General features: G+C 46.7%; 1 protein-coding gene across 2 annotated transcripts in view; it reads left to right on the forward strand.

Annotated features, from left to right (window-relative positions):
* The window catches only part of ICE1 (interactor of little elongation complex ELL subunit 1), a 132,068-nt gene that overhangs the window by 72,883 nt on the left and 37,184 nt on the right, over nucleotides 1-22,001 (forward strand). For both annotated transcript variants that reach the window (XM_069730515.1, XM_069730516.1), the window contains 2 exons: nucleotides 779-939; nucleotides 21,357-21,547. In XM_069730515.1, coding sequence (XP_069586616.1) covers nucleotides 779-939; nucleotides 21,357-21,547 — 352 coding nt within the window. The remainder of the gene's footprint in view (nucleotides 1-778; nucleotides 940-21,356; nucleotides 21,548-22,001) is intronic.

The raw sequence follows: 22,001 nt of genomic DNA on the forward strand, positions 1-22,001 counted from the left end.
TACCTTTTAATAAATTTTTTTTGTGTGTGTGCTTGTAAAGATGTAATTTTTTGTTGGCAGACATAGGGGCCTTCATAAAGTCTTTGGCTACTATGACAGTCCATTGACAACCCACAATCTCTTTCAGAGGTGATAACGGTAATAACCTTCCTTTGTTTAACTGCATAAATGCTGCAGTTGGTAAGGTGTTACTCAACAAGAGTTCAGGTTTATCTCTGATTGGAAATCCTGGTGGCACATTACAAGTCGACCCCTGCTCTGTAATGTGCCGCTCCTGAGCCTGCTGCATACAATTTCCTATATCTTCATTTTTGCCCCTCTACATTCTAGCAGCCATATCTTTTGATTTTCTTTTTTTCAGTGATATGGTGTATGAAGTTTTTTCATGCAGAAGAAATGTTATTTTTCAGCAATGTTTGTGGGTACTTAAAAAATACTGTGCAATTTATGACCATACTTTTTCGATGCCACTATAGAAAAGTGTTTTTTTTTTTGTTTTTTTTACTGTTTACATAAATTTTTCAGGTTATTGCAAGTGGTATATCTAGCCAACATGTGTGTTTTTTTCCATTATGTAATTTAATGTATTTTCTTGTGCGCTTATGTACTTAGAAGTGATGTGGGTTTTTTGTTACCGACCTCTGTCCTATCGTTAGTAGCAAGGTCGATCTCTGTCTGCTTGGGCCTGTTACCTCCTCTATGCCTAGCAGACCTCACATGTTGCTAATGGTTCTAGTCTCTACATGGCGCTCATTCTTTTTATTTTCCACTTGTTTAGATTTTCCAGAACCCGATAAACTGCTCCTGTTTATTATTAGTTCCTGGAGTGATATTTTGTCCCTGCACGGAGTGGTCAGTAAAGCAATTCAGGCAGTCCTTAAAATCTTGGCAAAAGATGATGTTGGTTCTTGTCTGAGTGCTTACCTGAACTGGGAAAAGGTAAGTGTTGGCAGATTTTTTTTACTTAATTCTGTTGTAGATGGTAATAAAAAAGGCCTCCCCAATGAGTATTTTTGTTATTATGCCTTTCGCAGTCTCCACTTTCTTGGTTTGATGTGTCCGCGTTGGCTGTGTACAAGATCTGTTTCCAGGTTTGGCAGCTTCCTGTGCTGTTTTTCTAACTGCATTCCTCATGCTCACAGCCAGTGCTAGTGCTGCCCTGCCTAAGCTCCTGTACTCCTCTCTGCCCCCCTACGCCACCTTGGTTGGTCAGGATTCTGTTCTTGCACTGCTCCATGTAGCCACTATTTCATTGTTGGAATATCGTTGCTATCCCCTATTATTGTGGTACCCCTCCTATCCTTGAGAACTGTAGTACTGTTTGTCACACCTTTCCATTCTGCACTGTCTCCAAGTTAAAATATTTTACCCATTTGTTTCTTAGAAAGCGTACTTTACCCAGCTTCATCTTCTATTCTCGTCTGTGTTGACGGATTTTCCTGACCCTTTTTTTTTTTTCACGTTTGCATTTCTGTGTTTGATTACACATACATGCGTCACATATGCGTGTGGATAGTGTTTGTGAATGCGAGTTCATTTGTGTGTACACACGTATGTACGTACGCATGTGTATATAAATGGATACACCCACATTTTCCCACATACACGTGCAGTTATCTATATGTGCCCATGGGTGCATATGGAAAAAAAAAATTATGCCTATTTGATGTGCAAATATTTGTTGTACTTTTATATTTTAGCGCATATTTATATAACTGAACATATTTATGTGTGAATATGTATGTATAAACATTATATATATTTTACACTAGATGGTTGCCCGATTCTAACGCATCGGGTATTGTACAATATGTATTTATGCATGTATATAGCAGCCACTTAGTATATAGCACAGGCCACGTAGTATATAGGAGCCATGTAGTATATAGCAGACAAATACTGTGTACTGTGTGGCCTGTGATATTTACTATGTGGCTGCTATATACATATATACATACATATAGTAGAAACACACGATGCGTTAATACAGGCCACGCAATATATAACAGTGGCCAAGCAGTATATAACACAGCCACATACTATATAACACAGCCCACGCAGTATATAGCAGCCACGCAGTATATAACACAGGCGACGTAGCATATAACACAGGCCACGCAGTATATAACAGTGGCCACGTAATATATAGCACAGCCCACGCAGTATATAGCAGCCACGTAGTATATAACACTGCCCACGCAGTATAGAACAGTGGCCACGTAATATATAGCACAGCCCACGGAGTATATCACACAGCCCACATAGTATCTAACACTGGCCAGGTAGTATATAGCAGCCACGCGGTATCTAACACAGCCCACGTAGTATACAGCAGTGTGGGCACCATATCCCTGTTAGAAAAAAATAATTAAAATAAAAAAGTTATATACTCACCCCTGGGATCCAGCGAAGCTCCGGTGATACGCACACGGCTGCCGCCATCTTCCGTTCCCAAGATGCATTGCGAAATTACCCCGATGACTTAGCGGTCTCGCGAGACCGCTAAGTCTTCTGGGTAATTTTGCAATGCATCGCCGGGAACGGAAGATAGTGGCCGGCGCGAGCGGCTCGGCGAACTACGGAGGGTGAGAATAGCAGGTTTTTTGTTTTTTTATTATTTTTAACATTACATTTTATTTGAACTCCCATGACAGCACTACGAGAGAGGGGATCCGCCCTTCAGGAACAGGAAACCTACAGATGCAAAAGGGCGGCACCTCTCCCATGCATCAGTTGGTTTCCTGTTCCTGGAGGGACAGATTCCTACGGATATCTAAAGGACCCAGGCCGGCCGAATCAGGTAGCGGGGGGGTCTCCTACCTCGGCCGGTGCTGGAGTCCCTGGAGACGCCACGGTGGTCCTGGCTGGACTGCACGTCGGTGGCGTGTTGCAGCAGGGAGCAGAGTCCGGAGGATTCCTGATCTCCTCTAAGCGCCGGTAAGTATAGCCGCCCCTTCGGGTCCATGCGGTGGTGCAGCGGGCTGGTGAGGTAGCGGCGTCAGGAGATGGACGCCGTCCGGAGCGCTGCCTGCATGTTTCCGGCATCCTGCACCGCTCTCAGCGTGTGCTGGAACGTTTCCGGGCTGCGGTGATGTCGGGGGCGGAGTCAGCAGGCGCTTCCGGGTCGCTGGGTGACTGCGCATTCGATCCAAGATGGCGGCGCACATTCGATCCAAGATGGCGGCGCCCATCAATTTTGAACGACGGATTCTTCACAGACCCCGCTGACCTCCCAGCTGCAGCCTGAACAGCAGGGACCAATGGGAATGGTGCCAGGCAGCCTGCTGACCGGAATTCAGGGGGATTTAAGCAGGTGTCGGATTTAGAGCCCTGCTTTTGGCCACATCTTCATCATGGAGAGTGATGGTGAGCAGCAGCCTCAGCTGCTGGATGAAGTGCGACAGAAGCCCATGGAGAAGGAGCATGTCAGAAGTGACCAGTCCAGTAAGAGCTCATCCAAGCAGGGATCAAGAGCATCGACTGGGAAAGAACCCCTTCGTGTTCCAGTACCTTTTTTGGCATACGCTGGTAAGTGATCTACTTGAATGTTCACTCAGTGACGCGGGCCCCTTATACTTTGTCATTCTAGGGGGAAAAAAAGTACAAAGACGAAACATAAGGAGTGCGCCCTATGTGGAATCCCTTTACCAGATTCTTATCCCAAAAAATTATGCGCCCCCTGTATACAGCAGACGGTGAGGTCTACAGGTGTGGTAGGGGTTGAGTGACATCAGGTCAGATAGGTTATCACCCTTATTGTCCTCCCCAGGTAGCGGAAGAATCTGCGAGTACGGCTAATTTAAAGGAGATGATCCGTATGGAAGTAAGGGAATCCCTGCGGTCTCTATCCCAGGCGGGAAGTTCAAAGCATAAAGCTCCCTTGATCTCTGATTCTTCGGAGGAAGAAAGAGAAGAAGGCTCCTATGGCTCTATTCCCTCTTCCTCATCATCAGAAGAGGACTCTGGCCGATTTTGTTTACCTCTGGACCGGGTGGATAAATTAGTTAAATCGGTCAGGGGTACGATGGGCCTGGAAGAGCCTAAAACGCAACTTTCCAGACATGAAATAATGTTCAGCGGGTTAGATCATAAGACGTAGATCTTTTCCGGTGAATGATAAAATTCAGGATTTAATTCTCCGGGAGTGGAAGAAACCGGAAAAAGGTTCGTTGCCACCAGCATTAAAGCGCAGGTATCCCTTTGAGGATGCGGCTGTTGATACCTGGGACAAGGCCCCTAAATTAGATGCTGCGGTGGCGAAGGCATCAAAGAAAGCCTCATTACCATTTGAGGACAAGATCCTCTTGATAGGAAGGCAGACACCTTCCTTAAAGGTACCTGGAAAATGGCAGCCGGATCTTTAAGACCGGCAGTGGCTGCAACATGTACAGCCAGATCATTAATGGTCTGGCTAGATCAGTTGGAGTCCCAACTTAAAGAAGGCGCTTCCAGGAATACAATCCTGAATGCGCTCCCGGTAATCTAAGATGCTGCTGCCTCCCTGTCAGACGCTTCAGTAGATTGTTAGAATGGCGGCCAGAGCAGCAGGACTTTCCAATGCAGCTCGTAGAGCCTTATGGTTGAAGTGTTGGTCAGGAGACATTCAATCAAGATCCAAGCTCTGCGCTATCCCATGCAAGGGGGAATATCTCTTCGGGCCAACATTGGATGAGTTGCTTGAGAAAGCAGGGGATGACAAGAAAAAGTTCCCTAATTTGTCATCAGCATCTTACCGTCGTCCATTCAACAGAAGGAGATTTGGTCGCGGAAGAAAACGCGTATCCTCACCTTCTAGAGATCATTTTAGATGGGAGGATAGACGCAGGAGAGGTACGGGCTACATGTTTCGCCGTTCCTCAAAAGAACGTAAAAAAACAGACCAATGACTAGCAATCTCTGTGGGAGGGAGATTGACAGCCTTCTCTTCCGCATGGTCTGACATCACAAATAGTGACTGGGTCCGAGGCATAATATCAGAGGGTCTGAGACTGGAGTTTAATCACTGGCCTCGAGATAAGTTTAAGCTAACCCCCTTACGTTCTTCCACCATTGAACAGACAGCTTTGGAAGCAGAGGTCATGAATTTATGCCTTAAAAAAGTGCTGATTGAAATCCCAGAATCAGAAAGAGGAAGAGGGTTCTACTCTCCTCTATTTCTGATTCAAAAACCAGATAAATCATTTAGAACTATCATAAATCTTAAGTCCCTTAATGAGTACCTGTTAATAAAACCTTTAAAATGGAGTCAATCAGTTAAACAATAAAGATGTTCAAACACTGCTTCATGGTAGGTGTAGATTTAAAGGATGCATACTATCATATACCTATCCATGAGAACTTCCAGAGGTTCCTAAGAGTAGCGGTGTCTATGGGAGGAAAAGTTCGCCATTTTCAATTTAGAGCTCTTCCTTTCGGCATTTCAGCAGCACCTAGGGTGTTTACTAAAGTAGTCGCTGAGGTCATGGCGCACTTACGAGAATTCAATAACCTCATTCCTTATCTGGATGATTTCCTTATAGTGGGGAATTCAGCAGACCATTGCCTTTCACATGTAAAGACAGCTACGACCAAACTAGAACGTCTGGGCTGGATTATAAATTATGAAAAATCCCGATTACAGCCCCTAAAAATTCAGAGATTCCTAGGGCTGTTATTAAAATCAGAGACCCAACAATGCTGTCTTCCACCTGATAAATTACTGCATATTCAACAACAGGTGTTAAAGGCGATTAATAAACCGTCCATGACCCTTAGACAGGCTATGTCACTGTTAGGATCCCTAACTTCGTGTATTCCCGCCGTCCGTTGGGCCCAATTCCACACCAGACCTTTACAATGATGAACACCACGCACCAACCCATTTCCTCAGGTAGTGAATGGGCCACACTCCACAATTAATATAAACATAATGACCATAGAGTGAGTAAACTACATTCAGTCATGAAGTGTTTAAATACTAATCCAACCTTTATTAACACATAAACAGTACAAAACATTAAAACAGTGCCTCAAAGTCAGATAAAACTTTAAATTTCAAGATAAGCGAACAGAGCAGCAGGTATATCCCACCTAAATAATTAAAATTCATCCTTTATGGAATGCACATTGCACATATCCATATACTGCTTCAGTGGAGCCTGGGACGAGAAATCCCGCCTAACAACCAATGTCACCCAGGCACATGCTACAAAATATTCTGTCCACCGTAGGATAACTTCCCTGTCACATTACAGAAAGGCATTGCACAAGGATAAATAAGCGATCTGTTCAATACATATTACCTTGGTTGAAACCGCTGCTCTCCTGCCTCGTGGCACGCTATATCTTGACTGCCCCCTTGACCTTTACAGTCTGAGGTACTGGATAATGATAGAGCCTTACAAGGGTCCTTGCAGGGTCAGGTGATATTGAGTCCAGTAGTTCTTACATCTCTTAGATGGTGGCTAGAAGAAGACAAACTGTCAGCAGGAGTTCCCTGGGTGACACATGTGACTCGTGTAATAACAGACGCCAGCCCCACGGGGTGGGGGGCACACATGGGTGACATTGTATTTCGGGGTCTATGGGACCCCCAAACGTCTGCCTCTTCCAATCAGAGAGAGTTAATGGCAATTGAATTTTCAGTTAAGAAACTCCTCGTATATCTACAGGGTCATCATGTCAAGATCCTTTCGGACAACCAGGTGGCGGTAGCCTACGTAAATCACCAGGGTGGAACACATTCCGAATCTCTGATGGAAGTAGCAGACCGCCTGCTCCAGACAGCAGAGAGCCATTTACTATCTTTAACCGCACTGCATATAAGAGGGAAAGAAAATATAAAAGCAGACTTTCTAAGCCGCAACACCTTAAAACAAGGGGAATGGTCTCTGAACAGAGACATCTTCGATCAGATTGTCCGCATGTGGGGTCATCCAGAGGTGGACTTATTTGCCACCAAGGACAACAGAAAAACAAAAAAGTTCTGTTCCCTAAATCCAAGGGAGAATCCGTTGGCAGTGGATGCCTTCCTGATCAGATGGGATTTCCGATTGGCCTATGCGTTTCCCCCGCTGGGCCTATTGCCTCTTGTGGTCAGAAAGATAAGGGAGGATCGAACAAGAGTCATACTGATCGCCCCATTCTGGCCCAAAAGGGCTTGGTTTGCCTGGCTCAGGACCATGTCGGTGGAAGACCCCTGGGTACTTCCGGACATTCCGGATTTACTCCATCAAGGTCCGATCAGCCATCCACAAGTGAAGGGACTCCATTTGACGGCATGGAGTTTGAGAGGTCCTTGTTAAAAAAGAGGTTTTTCCACAAATTTAATTGATACCCTTATGGAGAGTAGAAAACATATAACAACAAAAAGCTACTCTAGGACCTGGAGGAAGTTCCTATCCTCTTCAGATTTTAATATTGAAGAAGGGATACCAATTAACCAGATTTTAGAATTCCTGCAGAAGGGGTTAGAGCTAAATCTATCTACAAGTACGCTAAAAGTACAAGTCTCAGCCCTAGGGGCCCTGTTTTCTTGTAACATTGTTGGTAACTATTGGGTATCAAGGTTTATTAAAGCATCTAGTAGAGCTAGACCTATACACAAGAATAGGTCGGTGCCTTGGGATCTCAACTTAGTCCTTTCAACCTTGACAAAGGAACCGTTTGAGCCCTTACATTCAGCCTCCGTTAAATTATCCCTCAAAACAGCATTTTTAGTAGCTATAACATCTGCTCGTAGGGTAGGGGACATACAGGCGCTCTGTAGACTTTCCCCTTATACAGAGTTTCTACAGGACAGAGTAGTCCTCAAACCGGACCCGGCCTATTTGCCAAAAGTGGCCTCACATTTTCACAGATCACAGGAAATAGTTTTACCGTCATTTCTCCCTAATCCTTCTAATACTAAGGAATAACTACTCCATACATTGGATGTTAGGAGATGCCTGTTAGAATATATCGCAGTCACTGATGCTTGGAAGAGAGATAATGCGTTTTTATCCTTCCAAGGTCCTAGAAAAGGGCTTAGAGTATCGAAGTACACACTAGCGAAGTGATTAGGGAGGCTATCTCTCTGGCTTACACTGCAGGTGGAGGTCCGGCTCCGCAGAATCTGAGGGTGCATTCCACCAGGGCCATGGCTACATCCTGGGCGGAAAGATCTGAAGTATCGATCAACCAGATATGTAAGGCAGCCACGTGGTCGTCCCCTTCTACATTTTTTAAGCACTATCGGTTGGACTTTGGGTTCTCCTCTGATCTCACCTTCGGGTTAAGGGTGCTACAAGCTATAGTCCCTCCCTAAGGTAGTTTACATCTCTGTAATTCTCTCGTAGTGCTGTCATAGGAGTCCGAATAAAGCATTAAGCTACTTACTGGTAGCGGCATTTTTCAGAGGGCCATGACAGCACCCTTAGTTCCCTCCCTTTTCACGTGGGGGTTGCACTTCCTAATGTATATAGTGAGATGTATAGATCTCACGTGTGGTATCTAGTTACAATGCAATGGATTATTTTTGTATATAAACTGTATATAATGTATATTTGTGTGCTACTAATCGCGGTAGTCCTCTCAGGCTCTGAAATACAACTGATGCATGGGAGAGGTGCCGCCCTTTTGTATCTGTAGGTTTCCTGTTCCTGAAGGGCGGATCCCCTCTCTCGTAGTGCTGTCATGGGCCTCCGAAAAATGCCGCTACCAGTAAGTAGCTTAATGCTTTTTTTTACTATTGATGCCGCATAGGCAGCATCAATAGTAAAAAGTTGGGGACACACAGGGTTAATAGCAGCGGTTACGGAGTGTTACCCGCGGCATAACGCGGTCCGTTGCCGCCGGCATTAACCCTGTGTGAGCGGTGACTGGAGGGGAGTATGCGGGCGCCGGGCAGTGACTGCGGGGAGTAAGGAGCGGCCATTTTCTTGTGGCTGTTTTGCCACGACCAATCAGCGACTTGGATTTCCATGACAGAGGCCGCAACCAATGAATATCCGTGACAGACAGACAGACGGAAGTGACATATATATATATATATACTATGTGGCTGGGCAATATACGAAGTGGCTGGGCAATATACTAAGTGGCTCTGTGCTGTATACTATGTGGCTGGGCAATATACGAAGTGGCTCTGTGCTGTATACTATGTGGCTGGGCAATATACGAAGTGGCTCTGTGCTGTATACTATGTGGCTGGGCAATATACGAAGTGGCTCTGTGCTGTATACTATGTGGCTGGGCAATATACGAAGTGGCTCTGCTGTATACTATGTGGCTGGGCAATATACTAAGTGGCTCTGTGCTGTATTCTATGTGGCTGGGCAATATACTAAGTAACTCTGTGCTGTATACTATGTGGCTGGGCAATATACTAAGTGGCTCTGTGCTGTATACTATGTGGCTGGGCAATATACTAAGTGGCTCTGTGCTGTATACTATGTGGCTGGGCAATATACTAAGTGGCTCTGTGCTGTATACTATGTGGCTGGGCAATATACTAAGTGGCTCTGTGCTGTATACTATGTGGCTGGGCAATATACGAAGTGGCTCTGTGCTGTATACTATGTGGCTGGGCAATATACGAAGTGGCTCTGTGCTGTATACTATGTGGCTGGGCAATATACGAAGTGGCTCTGTGCTGTATACTACGTGGCTGGGCAATATACTACGTGGCTCTGTGCTGTATACTACGTGGCTGGGCAATATACTACGTAACTGGGCAATATACTGCGTGGCTGCGTGGACATGCATATTCTAGAATACCCGATGCGTTAGAATCGGGCAACCATAGTGTGTGTGTGTGTGTGTGCATATATATATATATATGTTTTTTTTTTTTTGCAACAGCTATTTCAGTTTCATATATCTAATAACTGTTGGACACAGTAATGTTTCTGCCTTGAAATGAGGTTTATTGTACTAACAGAAAATGTGCAATCTGCATTCAAACAAAATTTGACAGGTGCATAAGTATGGGCACCCATATCATTTTCTTGTTTTAAATACTCCTACCTACTTTTTACTGACTTACTAAAGCACTTTTTTTGGTTTTCTAACCTCATTGAGCTTTGAACTTCATAGCCAGGTGTATGCAATCATGAAGAAAGCTACTTAAAGTGGCCACTTGCAAGTTGTTCTCCTGTTTGAATCTCCTCTGAAGAGTGTCATCATGGGCTCCTCAAAACAACTGTGTAATGATCTGAAAACAAAGATTATTCAACATAGTTGTTCAGGGGAAGGATACAAAAAGCTGTCTCAGAGATTTAACCTGTCAATTTCCACTGTGAGGAACATAGTAAGGAAATGGAAGAACACAGGTACAGTTCTTGTTAAGGCCAGAAGTGGCAGGCCAAGAAAAACATCAGAAAGGCAGAGAAGAAGAATGGTGAGATCAGTCAAGGACAATCCTCAGACCACCTCCAGAGAGCTGCAGCATCAACTTGCTGCAGATGATGTCACTGTGCATCGGTCAACTATAGAACGCACTTTGCACAAGGAGAAGCTGTATGGGAGAGTGATGCGAAAGAAGCCGTTTCTGCAAGCTCGCCACAAACAGAGTCGGCTGAGGTATGCAAAAGCACATTTGGAGAAGCCAATTTCTATTTGGATGAGGTCCTGTGGACTGATGAAACCAAGATTGAGTTGTTTGGTCATATAAAAAGGCGTTATGCATGGCGGCCAAAAAACACAGCATTCCAAGAAAAACACTTGCTACCCACAGTCAAATTTGGTGGAGGTTCCATCATGCTTTGGGGCTGTGTGGCCAATGCCAGCAGCGGGAATCTTGTTAAAGTTGAGGGATGCATGGATTCCTCTCAGTATCAGCAGATTCTTGACAATGTTCATGAATCAGTGACAAAGTTGAAATTACGCAGGGGATGAATCTTTCAGCAAGACAATTATCCAAAACACCGCTCCAAATCTACTCAGGCATTCATGCAGAGGAACAATTACACTGTTCTGGAATGGCCATCCCAGTCCCCAGACCTGAATACCATTGAACATCTGTGGGATCATTTGAAGAGGGCTGTCCATTCTCGGCGACCAGCAAACTTAACTGAACTGCAATTGTTTTGTAAAGAAGAATGGTCAAAAATACCTTCATCCAGGATCCAGGAACTCATTAAAATCAGGAAGCGACTAGAGACTGTTATTTTTGCAAAAGGAGGACCTACTAAATATTAATGTCACTTTTCTGGTGGGGTGCCCATACTTATGCACCTGTCAAATGTTGTTTGAATGCAGATTGCACATTTTCTGTTAGTACAATAAACCTCATTTCAAGGCAGAAACATTACGGTGTCCAAAAGATATTAGATATATGAAACTGAAATAGCTGTTGCAAAAAAAAACAATTTTTATAAAACATTAAGCTTAAGATTAATAAGGGTGCCCAAACTTTTTCATATAACTGCATATAAAATGTGTGTATCAAAACACAGAAGAAATGAGCTGATCATGAAGTTCACTCAAAGTGCAGTGAAATAATCAATAATGTTTATTAATTACAATGGTATACAGGTTACAATAGGAAAACGAAATCGATGTACACAAAAATTTCAATAAAAACAAGGCCGCACACCCAGATGAGAAAATGGCCATTAACGATAAGATGTAAACCGGCCAATTACAAAGTGCCAGTAACCATGTATGCACTTTATTGATTATAACCTTTACATTAAGTTATGTGGAATGGATGTCATGTTGATAAAGTGCTAAGTGCAAATAAACCTATCTAGTGAGGCAAAGTACAGGAGGATATTAACATGAATCCATGGTGTGGATAAGAGCAATGTTAGATAGTATGCAGGCACAATAAAACAGCAAGAGTGCTATATAGCATAGAGAAGAGATCAAATATTGGTATGTGGAAATTAAGCCAAAAGTGGAAAAATTATGCTGCTTAGGCATGTGGTATGGATCTGTCTCTCACTCCTGGATGGTGTCCTCCCCAATGCGCATTTCGGCATGCTGCCTACGTCAGCACTATGCCTCATAGTTGCTGTCTAGATGTGGAGAAATAGACTTTTATTTCATTGTTAATGATGTCTTCAAGGCTCTGGGGCGTATGGTGCATGGAAGAAATCTCTGCCTCTGCTCTTAATTATACCATCATCTCCCATCCCATGCCTGTCACACTAACCTGTGACATGCAGTTGTGGCTCCAGAATGCAGCTCTACAGTCTACCTCTTTCTTCTGTCTATGGTCAGTGTATTCAGCGTTCTTGTGCCCCGGGTCCTGCACACAAGAATTGGACCATAGAAAGAAGTAATGGGTACAGACTGTCGAAGTGCAGGGTGCATGCGCGGGATTCGAGCACTATAACTGCACATCACGGGTCAGTGTGATGTGCATGGGAGGAGGGTGATAGTATAATGAAGAGAGGAGGCAGGATTTCTTCCAGGTACCGCATGCCCCAGAGCCTTGAAGAAATCATTAGCATAATGAAATAAGTCTATTTTTCCACATCTAGACAGCAACTGAGGCAAAAAGGTAAGACTAGACTAACATTTCTATTGCTGAAAAAAAAAAAAAAAGACTAAATAGCCACAGCCAGCTCACCGATCCACGCAGGTGCACGGAACTTCATCTCGGACCAGGATGAGTGAATAGCAGAAGGAATAGAAGAAAGGCGTTCCAGCTCCTTTAAAAATTTCAAAAACTTTATTTCTCCATTAAAATGCGAAACAGCAATCCTTGCCTTAGTGCGAAAATGTGAGTGCAGAGTACATGCATGTACTCTGCACTCACATTTTCGCACTAAGGCAAGGATTGCTGTTTCGCATTTTAATGGAGAAATAAAGTTTTTGAAATTTTTAAAGGAGCTGGAACGCCTTTCTTCTATTCCTTCTAACATTTCTATTACCTGCATGCCCATACTAATAGCTGAAAAGTGTCCCAGGGGGTGACAGATTCCCCTTAAATCAAGACCATTTTGAGAGAAGTGTCAACAGCACGTTAATCCAACTGCAAGTGTCAGATTGCCTACTCTAAACAATTATGTAAGGTATACAGTGTGGTAGATCAGCTCACTCGGCTGCACACGGAGGTAGACACAGGTACACTGCAGCTTTAAGAACTTACTTTCGATAATTGCAGCATAAACCAAGGAATAGTAAAGAAAAATACAGCCCTCTGGGCAAAACAGGAAAACAAAACAAAATCGTGGCAGAACAAATATAGTCCTTCTGTGAGCGGTGTTCCTCCCTCTCACGGCTGGCAGAAAACACACTGTTCAGGTTAACAAGTCCCCGCCACACTTTCCTGGAGTGCTCCTCCAGGCACATGCTGAACACTGAAAGCTCTGTCCGTCAGCCATTTAAGCCCAAACCATGTGACTCCTGCATCATGTGACTGATCACATGATCTTGAAATCACACAGGTCCTGTCAGGGCTGTGCAGGTGGCGATACGGTGACCCTGCTTCCATCGCTCTATGGAGGTCCACTAAAACCAGCCCATAACATAATTCTCGTTTAATCTTCTCAACACATTACTGGCGGAAAATACTCTGGTTTTACATCACTGATGCCATAATGCGCAGTGACACATACCTCCCTTCCATCACTTCATCAGTGAAGCTTTGCCTGTGCAACATCGGAGTAGCACTTGCAAGCTTTAAAGTAAAGGGAAATCATGCTCTCCTTGCCTGAAAAACAGGCTACCTCTGACACTGAAAAGGTGGCCAGGAACCTAGACAATGAACAGTAAACTATAAATTTAAAAATCCCTCTGTTCTTGAATGGAGAGGATTTTTCATAAGCTGTAAATTGCAAAGTTATGTCTTTACAAGAATTTTGTCAAACGGTTTGGATGTTACTTGGAAAATGCATTGTCAGCCATTAAGGCTATGTTCACACGTTGCGTCCTGTCCCTGCAGGTTCGACCGCAGCGGATTTGATAAATCTGCAGGGCAAACCAGCTGCGGTTATCCCTGCAGATTTATTGCGGTTTGTCCTGCGGGTTCCGCTGCGGGATTTCTCCTTCGCCTCATTGGGGGACACAGGACTGTGGGTGTATGCTTCTGCCGCCAGGAGGCTGACACGAAGTAAACTTGAAAAAAAGTTAGCTCCTCCTCCATCGTATACACCCTGACACCGGCTACCAGAGACTCCAGTTTATGCTTAGTGTCTCAAGGAGGCACATCTCTGGGTCCTGGATCGTTGGACCCGATTTTTCAACATCTTTGGATTGAAGGGGCGACGGACCTTTTTGAGGGTCCGATCTCCCCAAACCATCAACGGGCAAGTACGTGCGATGTTTCTCCACGTATCCTTCCCCGCGACGTGGGATTCTTCACCGGACTAGCCCTGACCACCCTGAGGTAGCTAGACTCCAGGCTGTACAGGTGCCCATAAGATGTCCGTGTGTTCCCCCCTGAATTCTACACCCCTGCGGTGTTAGCTGGGGTGGTGGACGGTCCCTCTCCTTATCCTGGGGATAATGGAGATAGGGTTCCTGCACCGTCATTGGTTCTACCCCTCGATAGTGCGGTATGATAAGGGGGGCTCCTGGCATTACCTGCGGCTGTGTCCTCCGGGAGTGCGGTGCCTTTTTTTCAGCGCTGCTGAGGCCGGCGTCTTGGTGTGGCGGCGTTGGGACGGCGGCGCTGCAGCGTGATCCGGCGCTGGGGCGTTGGGTCGGCGGCGCTGCGGCGTTGTCCGGCGCTGTGGCGTTATGTCGGGCGACGCTGTGGCGCAGCTACGCCGCAGCGTGGTCCGGCGGCGCGCGGCGTTAGGATCAGCGCCGCTGTCCCCCCAGAGGCTTCGGCCCTGCCTGGCCGCTTTGGGCGTGGAGCAGCTTCCTGGAGCCGGGACTTCCGGCCATCGGACCGCGCTGTGAGGCTCCGCCCCCTCCGGCGCGTCACTTCCGGTTCCGGCTCTCCTCGTTCTAAGGGGGGAAAAATTGAGGCCCCGGCTTCGGGCCTGCTCCAGGCCGCAGCATCGTTTGGCGGTCCCTCCCCCCTAAGGCCTGCTATGCATATAAGACAGCGCTTTTGGGCTCCGCATCGTGCTTTCAGGATGCATCTCGGTACTCGTGGGGAAACAGGACTGGGGTAAGTGCTTCTCCCTCCATCTGGCTGAAGCATTCCTTTTTTCCCAGTCTCTGGCCCTGGGTATAGCATTACGGATCATTATGTCTAGAAGGGTTAAGACTCACACGGTTCTTTTTACCAGTTGTGTATCTTGTAGTGCCATTTTTCCGCACGCCTAAAGTAATTGCCTCTGCGAGGCCTGTGACTCTGAACGCGTCCAGGAGCCCCCCCATCCCCCCCCCCCCCTGCCAGTTCTCCAGTAGTCTCTCCGGCTCCGGTCCCTCAAGCAGATGCTGGGGTAGCTCCACCAGAATGGGTCACGTCCTTGTCACAATCCATGTCGTCCCTTACTGAAGCGATCAAATCTCTGCAGACCCCGGCGGTCGGGACCGGTAATCCACCTGTCTCTGAGAGGGCCTCGGGGTCTCAGGAGTCTTCGTCCTGCAGGGGCCGCGCTCTCACTCGACAGACGCATGGAAAGCGGAATCGCAAAGCGTCGCCCAGGCACTCGGGTGCTTCCGCATCCTGGAGTTCCGTATCTCGCTCTCCTTCCCCTGCAGAAAGCGGGGAAGTTGAGACTGACTACGAGTCGGAAGGGTCTCTTAATTTTGATAAACCTGGGTTTTAGGAGTCAGTAGACAGCCTAATTGAAGCTGTCAATCAGTCTTTGGGGATAGAAGACGAGCTCACCTCTTCCTCTGACCATAAGGTCTCATTTAAGCGGACTAAACGGGCCCATAGGGTCTTTTCCTATCACCCTGAGTTCGAGGACCTGATTCGACGCAATCGGGAGCACCCGGACAAACGTTTTTCAGGGCAAAGAGCTCTGAAGGCTAGGTATCCTTTTGCTTCGGAGCTTTGTAGTGATTGGGCAGAAAATCCTTCTGTAGATCCTCCAGTGTCCCGTTTAGCCTCTAACACGTTGCTATCTCTCTCTAATGGCTCATCAATTAAGGATCCTACGGATCGTCTTATAGAGAGTTTGGCTCGTTCCGTCTTTGAGGCCTCAAGCTCAGCACTTTTTCCTTCCTTTGCAGCAACTTGGGTTGCCAGGGCTATGATATCTTGGTCAGATTCGTTATCTAAGGGTACCGTCACACTATACGATTTACCTACGATCACGACCAGCGATATGACCTGGCCGTGATCGTAGGTAAATCGTAGTGTGGTCGCTGGGGAGCTGTCACACAGACAGCTCTCCAGCGACCAACGATGCCGAGGTCCCTGGGTAACCAGGGTAAACATCGGGTTACTAAGCGCAGGACCGCGCTTAGTAACCCGATGTTTACCTTGGTTACAAGCGTAAAACTAAAAAAAAAAAACAGCACATACTTACATTCTGGTGTCCGTCAGGTCCCTTGCCGTCTGCTTCCCGCACTGTGACTGCCGGCCGTAAAGTGAAAAGAGAGCACAGCGGCTGTGCTTTCACTTTCACTTTACGGCCGGCAGTCAGTGAGTGCGGGAAGCAAACGGCAAGGGACCTGACGGACACCAGAATGTAAGTATGTGCTGTTTTTTTTTTTTTAGTTTTACGCTTGTAACCAGGGTAAACATCGGGTTACTAAGCGCGGTCCTGCGCTTAGTTACCCGATGTTTACCCTGGTTACAAGCGAACGCATCGCTGGATCGCATCGCTAGATCGGTGTCACACACACTGATCTAGCGATGACAGCGGGAGATCCAGCGATGAAAGAAAGTTCTAAACGATCTGCTACGACGTACGATTCTCAGCAGGATCCCTGATCGCTGCTGCGTGTCAGACACAGCGATATCGTAACAATATCGCTGGAACGTCACGAATCGTACCGTCGTAGCGATCGAAATGGTATAGTGTGACGGTACCCTAAGGCTCTCCAAGAAGGTAATGTGTCAGCGGAATTGGCTGAAATGTCGTCTCAAGTAGCTATGGCTGGTAGCTATCTGATTAACGCATCTCTGGATGCGGCAGATTGTGCTTCTTCGGCTGCGTCTAATGCTATTGCCATCAGAAGGGCCCTTTGATTAAGGTGCTGGCGGGCTGATTCTACCTCTAAAAAATCTCTTACATCCCTGCCGTATCAGGGTGGTCGTTTGTTCGGAGAAAAGCTGGATCAGCTCATTTCCGACTCCACAGGAGGGAAAAGCAAGTTTCTTCCTCAGCAGAAGGCTAGACAGCCTTTTCGGCGCCAATTTCAGGCCCGTTTTAGAACCTTTCGCTATGTCAGATGGGCCCCAGCATCAGGCTCTCCTGCGCAGGGTCGGCCCAATCAGGACCGAGACGGTCGGATCTCTTATACGGCCAGCCAAGGGGGAACAATGCGTCCCCAGTCTTCTAGATCCAGAGGATCTAGGACTCAAAGATTTTCGGCCAAGTGACTGGAGGCCTCCTCCGGGTGTCTCCAAAAAAGTAGGCGGACGTCTACTTTTATTTCGCCAGGTTTGGCTTCAGGTAATTCACGACCAGTGGGTGGCAGAGCTCGTATCTTCAGGTTACAAGATAGAGCTGGTCCGTCTTCCTCCTTCCCGGTTCTTCCCATCCCGTCTTCCCAGGTGCAAATCTCTCCGTCAAAGCTTGTTCAATTCCATAGAGTCTCTCCGTATCAGCGGTGTAATTTCTCCTGTTCCAAAGGAAGAAAGGTTTCAGGGCTTTTATTCCAATCTTTTTGTAGTGCCCAAAAAGGACGGAGCAGTGAGGCCTATCCTAGATCTCAAACTCTTAAACAGGTTTGTCCGCGTTCGACACTTTCGGATGGAGTCGCTGCGGTCGGTCATCGCCTCTCTGGAAAAGGGAGAATTTTTGGCCTCAGTAGACATTCAGGATGCTTATCTTCATATTCCCATCTTTCCGCCTCATCAAAGATTTCTCCGGTTTGCCGTAAACAATCTACACTTCCAGTTCACGGCATTACCTATCGGACTGGCCTCCGCTCCCAGGGTGTTCACAAAAGTCATGTCGACTGTGGTGTCCATTCTGCACTCCCGAGGTATAGTCGTCTTGCCATACCTAGACGATCTGCTGATCAAGGGACCGACATTTCAGTCTTGCAGGGAAAATGTCGGCATCACTCTGGACACCCTTTCCCGTCTAGGTTGGTTGGTGAATTTAAGGAAGTCATCCCTACAGCCGTCTCGGAAAATCTCTTTTTTAGGCATGAACTTTGACAGCTCTCAAGCCCTATCAATCCTTCCCCAGGACAAGGTCCTAGCCCTTCGGCGGGAAGTGAGGGATCTTATACAACCATACCCTCATACGATTCGGTCTGGGATGAGGGTGTTAGGAAAGATGGTTGCAACCATAGAGGCAGTTCCGTTTGCACAGCTTCATCTTCGACCCCTCCAACGAGCAATCCTATCAGTGTGGAACAGAAATCCTCTCTCTCTCAACCACAGATTTCGGTTGTCTTTCCAGATCAAGCAGGCTCTCTCTTGGTGGCTAAACAGCCCATCTCTACTCAGGGGGAAGCCCTTTCCCCCAACCAATTGGCTAGTGGTCACAACAGATGCCAGTCTCCTGGGTTGGGGAGCAGTGTTCTTTCATCACACAGCTCAGGGACGCTGGTCTCCTCGGGAATCAGATCTTCCCATCAATATCTTAGAGATTCGAGCAGTTCGGCTAGCCTTGTTACGTTTTCACCATCTTCTGGCGGGTCGCCCTGTCCGAATTCAATCGGACAACGCCACAGCGGTAGCTTACATAAATCACCAGGGGGGCACCCGCAGCAAGGCAGCCATGTAGGAGGTAAAACAGATTCTACTCTGGGCGGAGAGAAATCACTCTGTGATCTCAGCGGTCCACATTCCGGGCGAAGAAAACTGGGCGGCAGATTTCCTAAGCCGTCAGGGTCTAGCCTCCGGGGAATGGTCTCTCCATCCCGAGGTTTTTTTGCAGATATGCCATCTTTGGGGAACTCCAGACGTGGATCTAATGGCGTCCAAGGTGAATGCCAAGGTGCCCAGTTTTGTCTCTCGGTACCGAGATCCCCAGGCTATCACCGTGGATGCGCTGGTACTGTCTTGGATCCAATTTCATCTCTCTTATCTGTTCCCTCCTCTGGCACTGCTCCCGAGGGTAATCAAGAAGATCAAATCGGAGAGAGTGCCGGCCATCCTGATCGCTCCGGATTGGCCACGACGGACCTGGTATGCAGACCTGGTACAACTTCTCGCCGGGGTTCCATGGCGGCTCCCCGATCGGCCGGATCTTCTATCTCAAGGGCCGATCTACCACCAGAACTCAGGGGTCCTACGTTTGACGGCCTGGCCGTTGAATCTTGCGCGGGCTGCCTCCTCTACGTTTTTCCATTCCTAACATTCTAGCCTTCCTTCAAGCAGGCCTTGATTCTGGGCTTGCTCCAAGTACCCTTAAAGGCAGATTTCGGCTTTATCTGTCCTTTTTCAGCGCAAGATTGCTACTAATCATCAGGTCAGGATTTTTTTCCAGGGAGTCGCTCATAAGGTCCCTCCTTATAAGACTCCTTTGGAAGTTTGGGACCTTAATCTGGTCTTAAGGGCTTTACAGAACGCTCCTTTTGAGCCCCTGCAAGATGTTTCTTTGTTTCTTTCCTGGAAAGTTGTATTTTTAGTGGCTATAACATCCATTAGACGGGTATCGGAGCTGGCAGCTCTTTCTTGTCGTCCCCCTTTTCTGCAATTTCATCAGGACAAGGTAGTTCTCAGACCGGCACCGTCCTTTTTGCCAAAAGTTGTTTCATCTTTTCACATCAATGAAGATATTGTTCTGCCCTCTTTTTGTCCGGCACCTACGCACCGTGTAGAAAAAGCTCTCCATACGTTGGATCTGGTGAGGGCTCTGAGGTATATTTCCCGTACGGCTCCTTTTCGCCAGACAGATGCTCTATTTGTCCTTCCGCAGGGTCGCAGGAAGGGATGCGCTGCTTCAAAATCTACCCTGGCTAGGTGGATAAGGGCGACCATTCAGGAGGCTTATCGCACCATGGGCATGACGGTTCCGGCCGGAATCAAGGCTCATTCAACAAGAGCGGTGGGGGCTTCCTGGGCTGTTCGGCACCAGGCCTCAGCAGAACAGGTTTGCAAAGCTGCGACCTGGTCTAGTCTGCATACGTTTGTCAAACATTATAATGTCCACTCCCAGACCTCTGCAGATGCAAGTCTGGGTAGAAGGATTCTTCGAGCGGCAGTGGCGCATTTATAGACAACCATCATCTGGATGTCTTTGACTGGTGAGTTATTTTTCCCACCCAGGGACTGCTTTAGGACATCCCACAGTCCTGTGTCCCCCAATGAGGCGAAGGAGAAATAGGGATTTTTGTGTTACTCACCGTAAAATCCTTTTCTCCGAGACGCTCATTGGGGGACACAGCTCCCTCCCTGGTAGCCTTATGGCTGCTTTGGTTATATCTGATTACATTAGTCAGTAGGATCTTTTCTAGACATAAAGTTTCTGTATTTATGCTGTTACATTATTTTTTTGTGTTTCGTTCTCCTACTGCTTTTTGCACCAAACTGGAGTCTCTGGTAGCCGGTGTCAGGGTGTATACGATGGAGGAGGAGCTAACTTTTTTTCAAGTTTACTTAGTGTCAGCCTCCTGGCGGCAGAAGCATACACCCACAGTCCTGTGTCCCCCAATGAGCGTCTCGGAGAAAAGGATTTTACGGTGAGTAACACAAAAATCCCTATTTTACCCCTACTATTGATGCTGCATATGCAGCAATATGCAGCATCAATAGTAATGTTAAAAATAATAAAATCATGATATACTCACCCTCTGACGTCCCGATCGCCTCGGCGCTGCAGGCGGCGGTCCGGTTCCAAAGATGCTGTGCGACCAGGACCTTCGTGACGTCACGGTCATGTGACCACGACGTCACCGCAGGTCCTGGTCGCATAGCAAACCTGAGACCGGACGGCCGCGTGCAGCGCTGAGAGGTGAGTATATCATTTTTTATTTTAATTCTTTTTTTTTTTTTTTTTACTCAAATATGGTTCCCGGGGCCTGGAGGAGAGTCTCCTCTCCTCCACCCCGGGTATAACCCGCACATTATCCGCTTACTTCCCGCAAGGTGGGCACAGCCCCATGCGGGAAGTAAGCGGATCAATGCATTTCTATGGGTGCAGAATCGCTGCGATTCTGCACAAAGAAGTGACATGCTGCGGGCTTTTAACCGCTGCGTTTCTGCGCGGTTTTTCCCGCAGCATGTGCACAGCGGTTTTTCGGTTTCCATTGGTTTACATGTAAATGTAAACGCAATGGAAACTGCAGCGGACCCGCAGCGGCAAAATCGCTGCGGTTCCGCGGTAAAAACCGCAACGTGTGAACATGGCCTATAAGGTCAAGGAAGGATGATCGTAAATGGCTGCAAGTCACGCAACTTTTTTTTTTCTTTGCAGTGCCCACCCATGAGCACGAGCGTCCTTCTGAACAGTGTACTTATGGCAATTCAACTTTATCCTGATGTCAAATTTCATCAGAGGGAGAAATATGGAGAGGATTTGACAGACAGCGTCTGGGAATATGTGTTCGCTGTTGATCTCTTGTGCAGCTACCATAAATGGCTTTGGACCCATGAATATGTAATAAGGTACTAAAGCTTCTCCCTTTCATAATACTATGGCATGGCTTGTATGCACAGCATACAAATAAGTATAGGTGCTTGAAGACTTTAGGGTTAGGCACTTTCTCAAGGCAGGCATTCATTATATTTTGCTAACTATAAGTAGATATATATATGTGGGTGTATATAAACTCGCTTTTCCTTGTATCACTCGTGTCTTTTGGCCTTTTTTCAAGGAAACTTAGGCTATGTGCACACATTCAGGATTTCTTGCAGAAATTTCCTGAGCAAAACCGGACATTTTCTGCAAGAAATCCGCATGCTTTTTTTGCGCGTTTTTGGTGCTTTTTTCACGTTTTTTTCCAGAGCTTCCCAATGCATTAAATAGCGGGAAAAACACGAAAAATCTGCAAAATTAATGAACATGCTGCGTTTTTTACCACGATGCATTTTTTTGCGGAAAAAAGCGCATCATGTGCAC

The sequence above is a fragment of the Ranitomeya imitator genome, chromosome 6, assembly GCF_032444005.1.
Source record: "Ranitomeya imitator isolate aRanImi1 chromosome 6, aRanImi1.pri, whole genome shotgun sequence".
Taxonomy (NCBI): domain Eukaryota; kingdom Metazoa; phylum Chordata; class Amphibia; order Anura; family Dendrobatidae; genus Ranitomeya; species Ranitomeya imitator.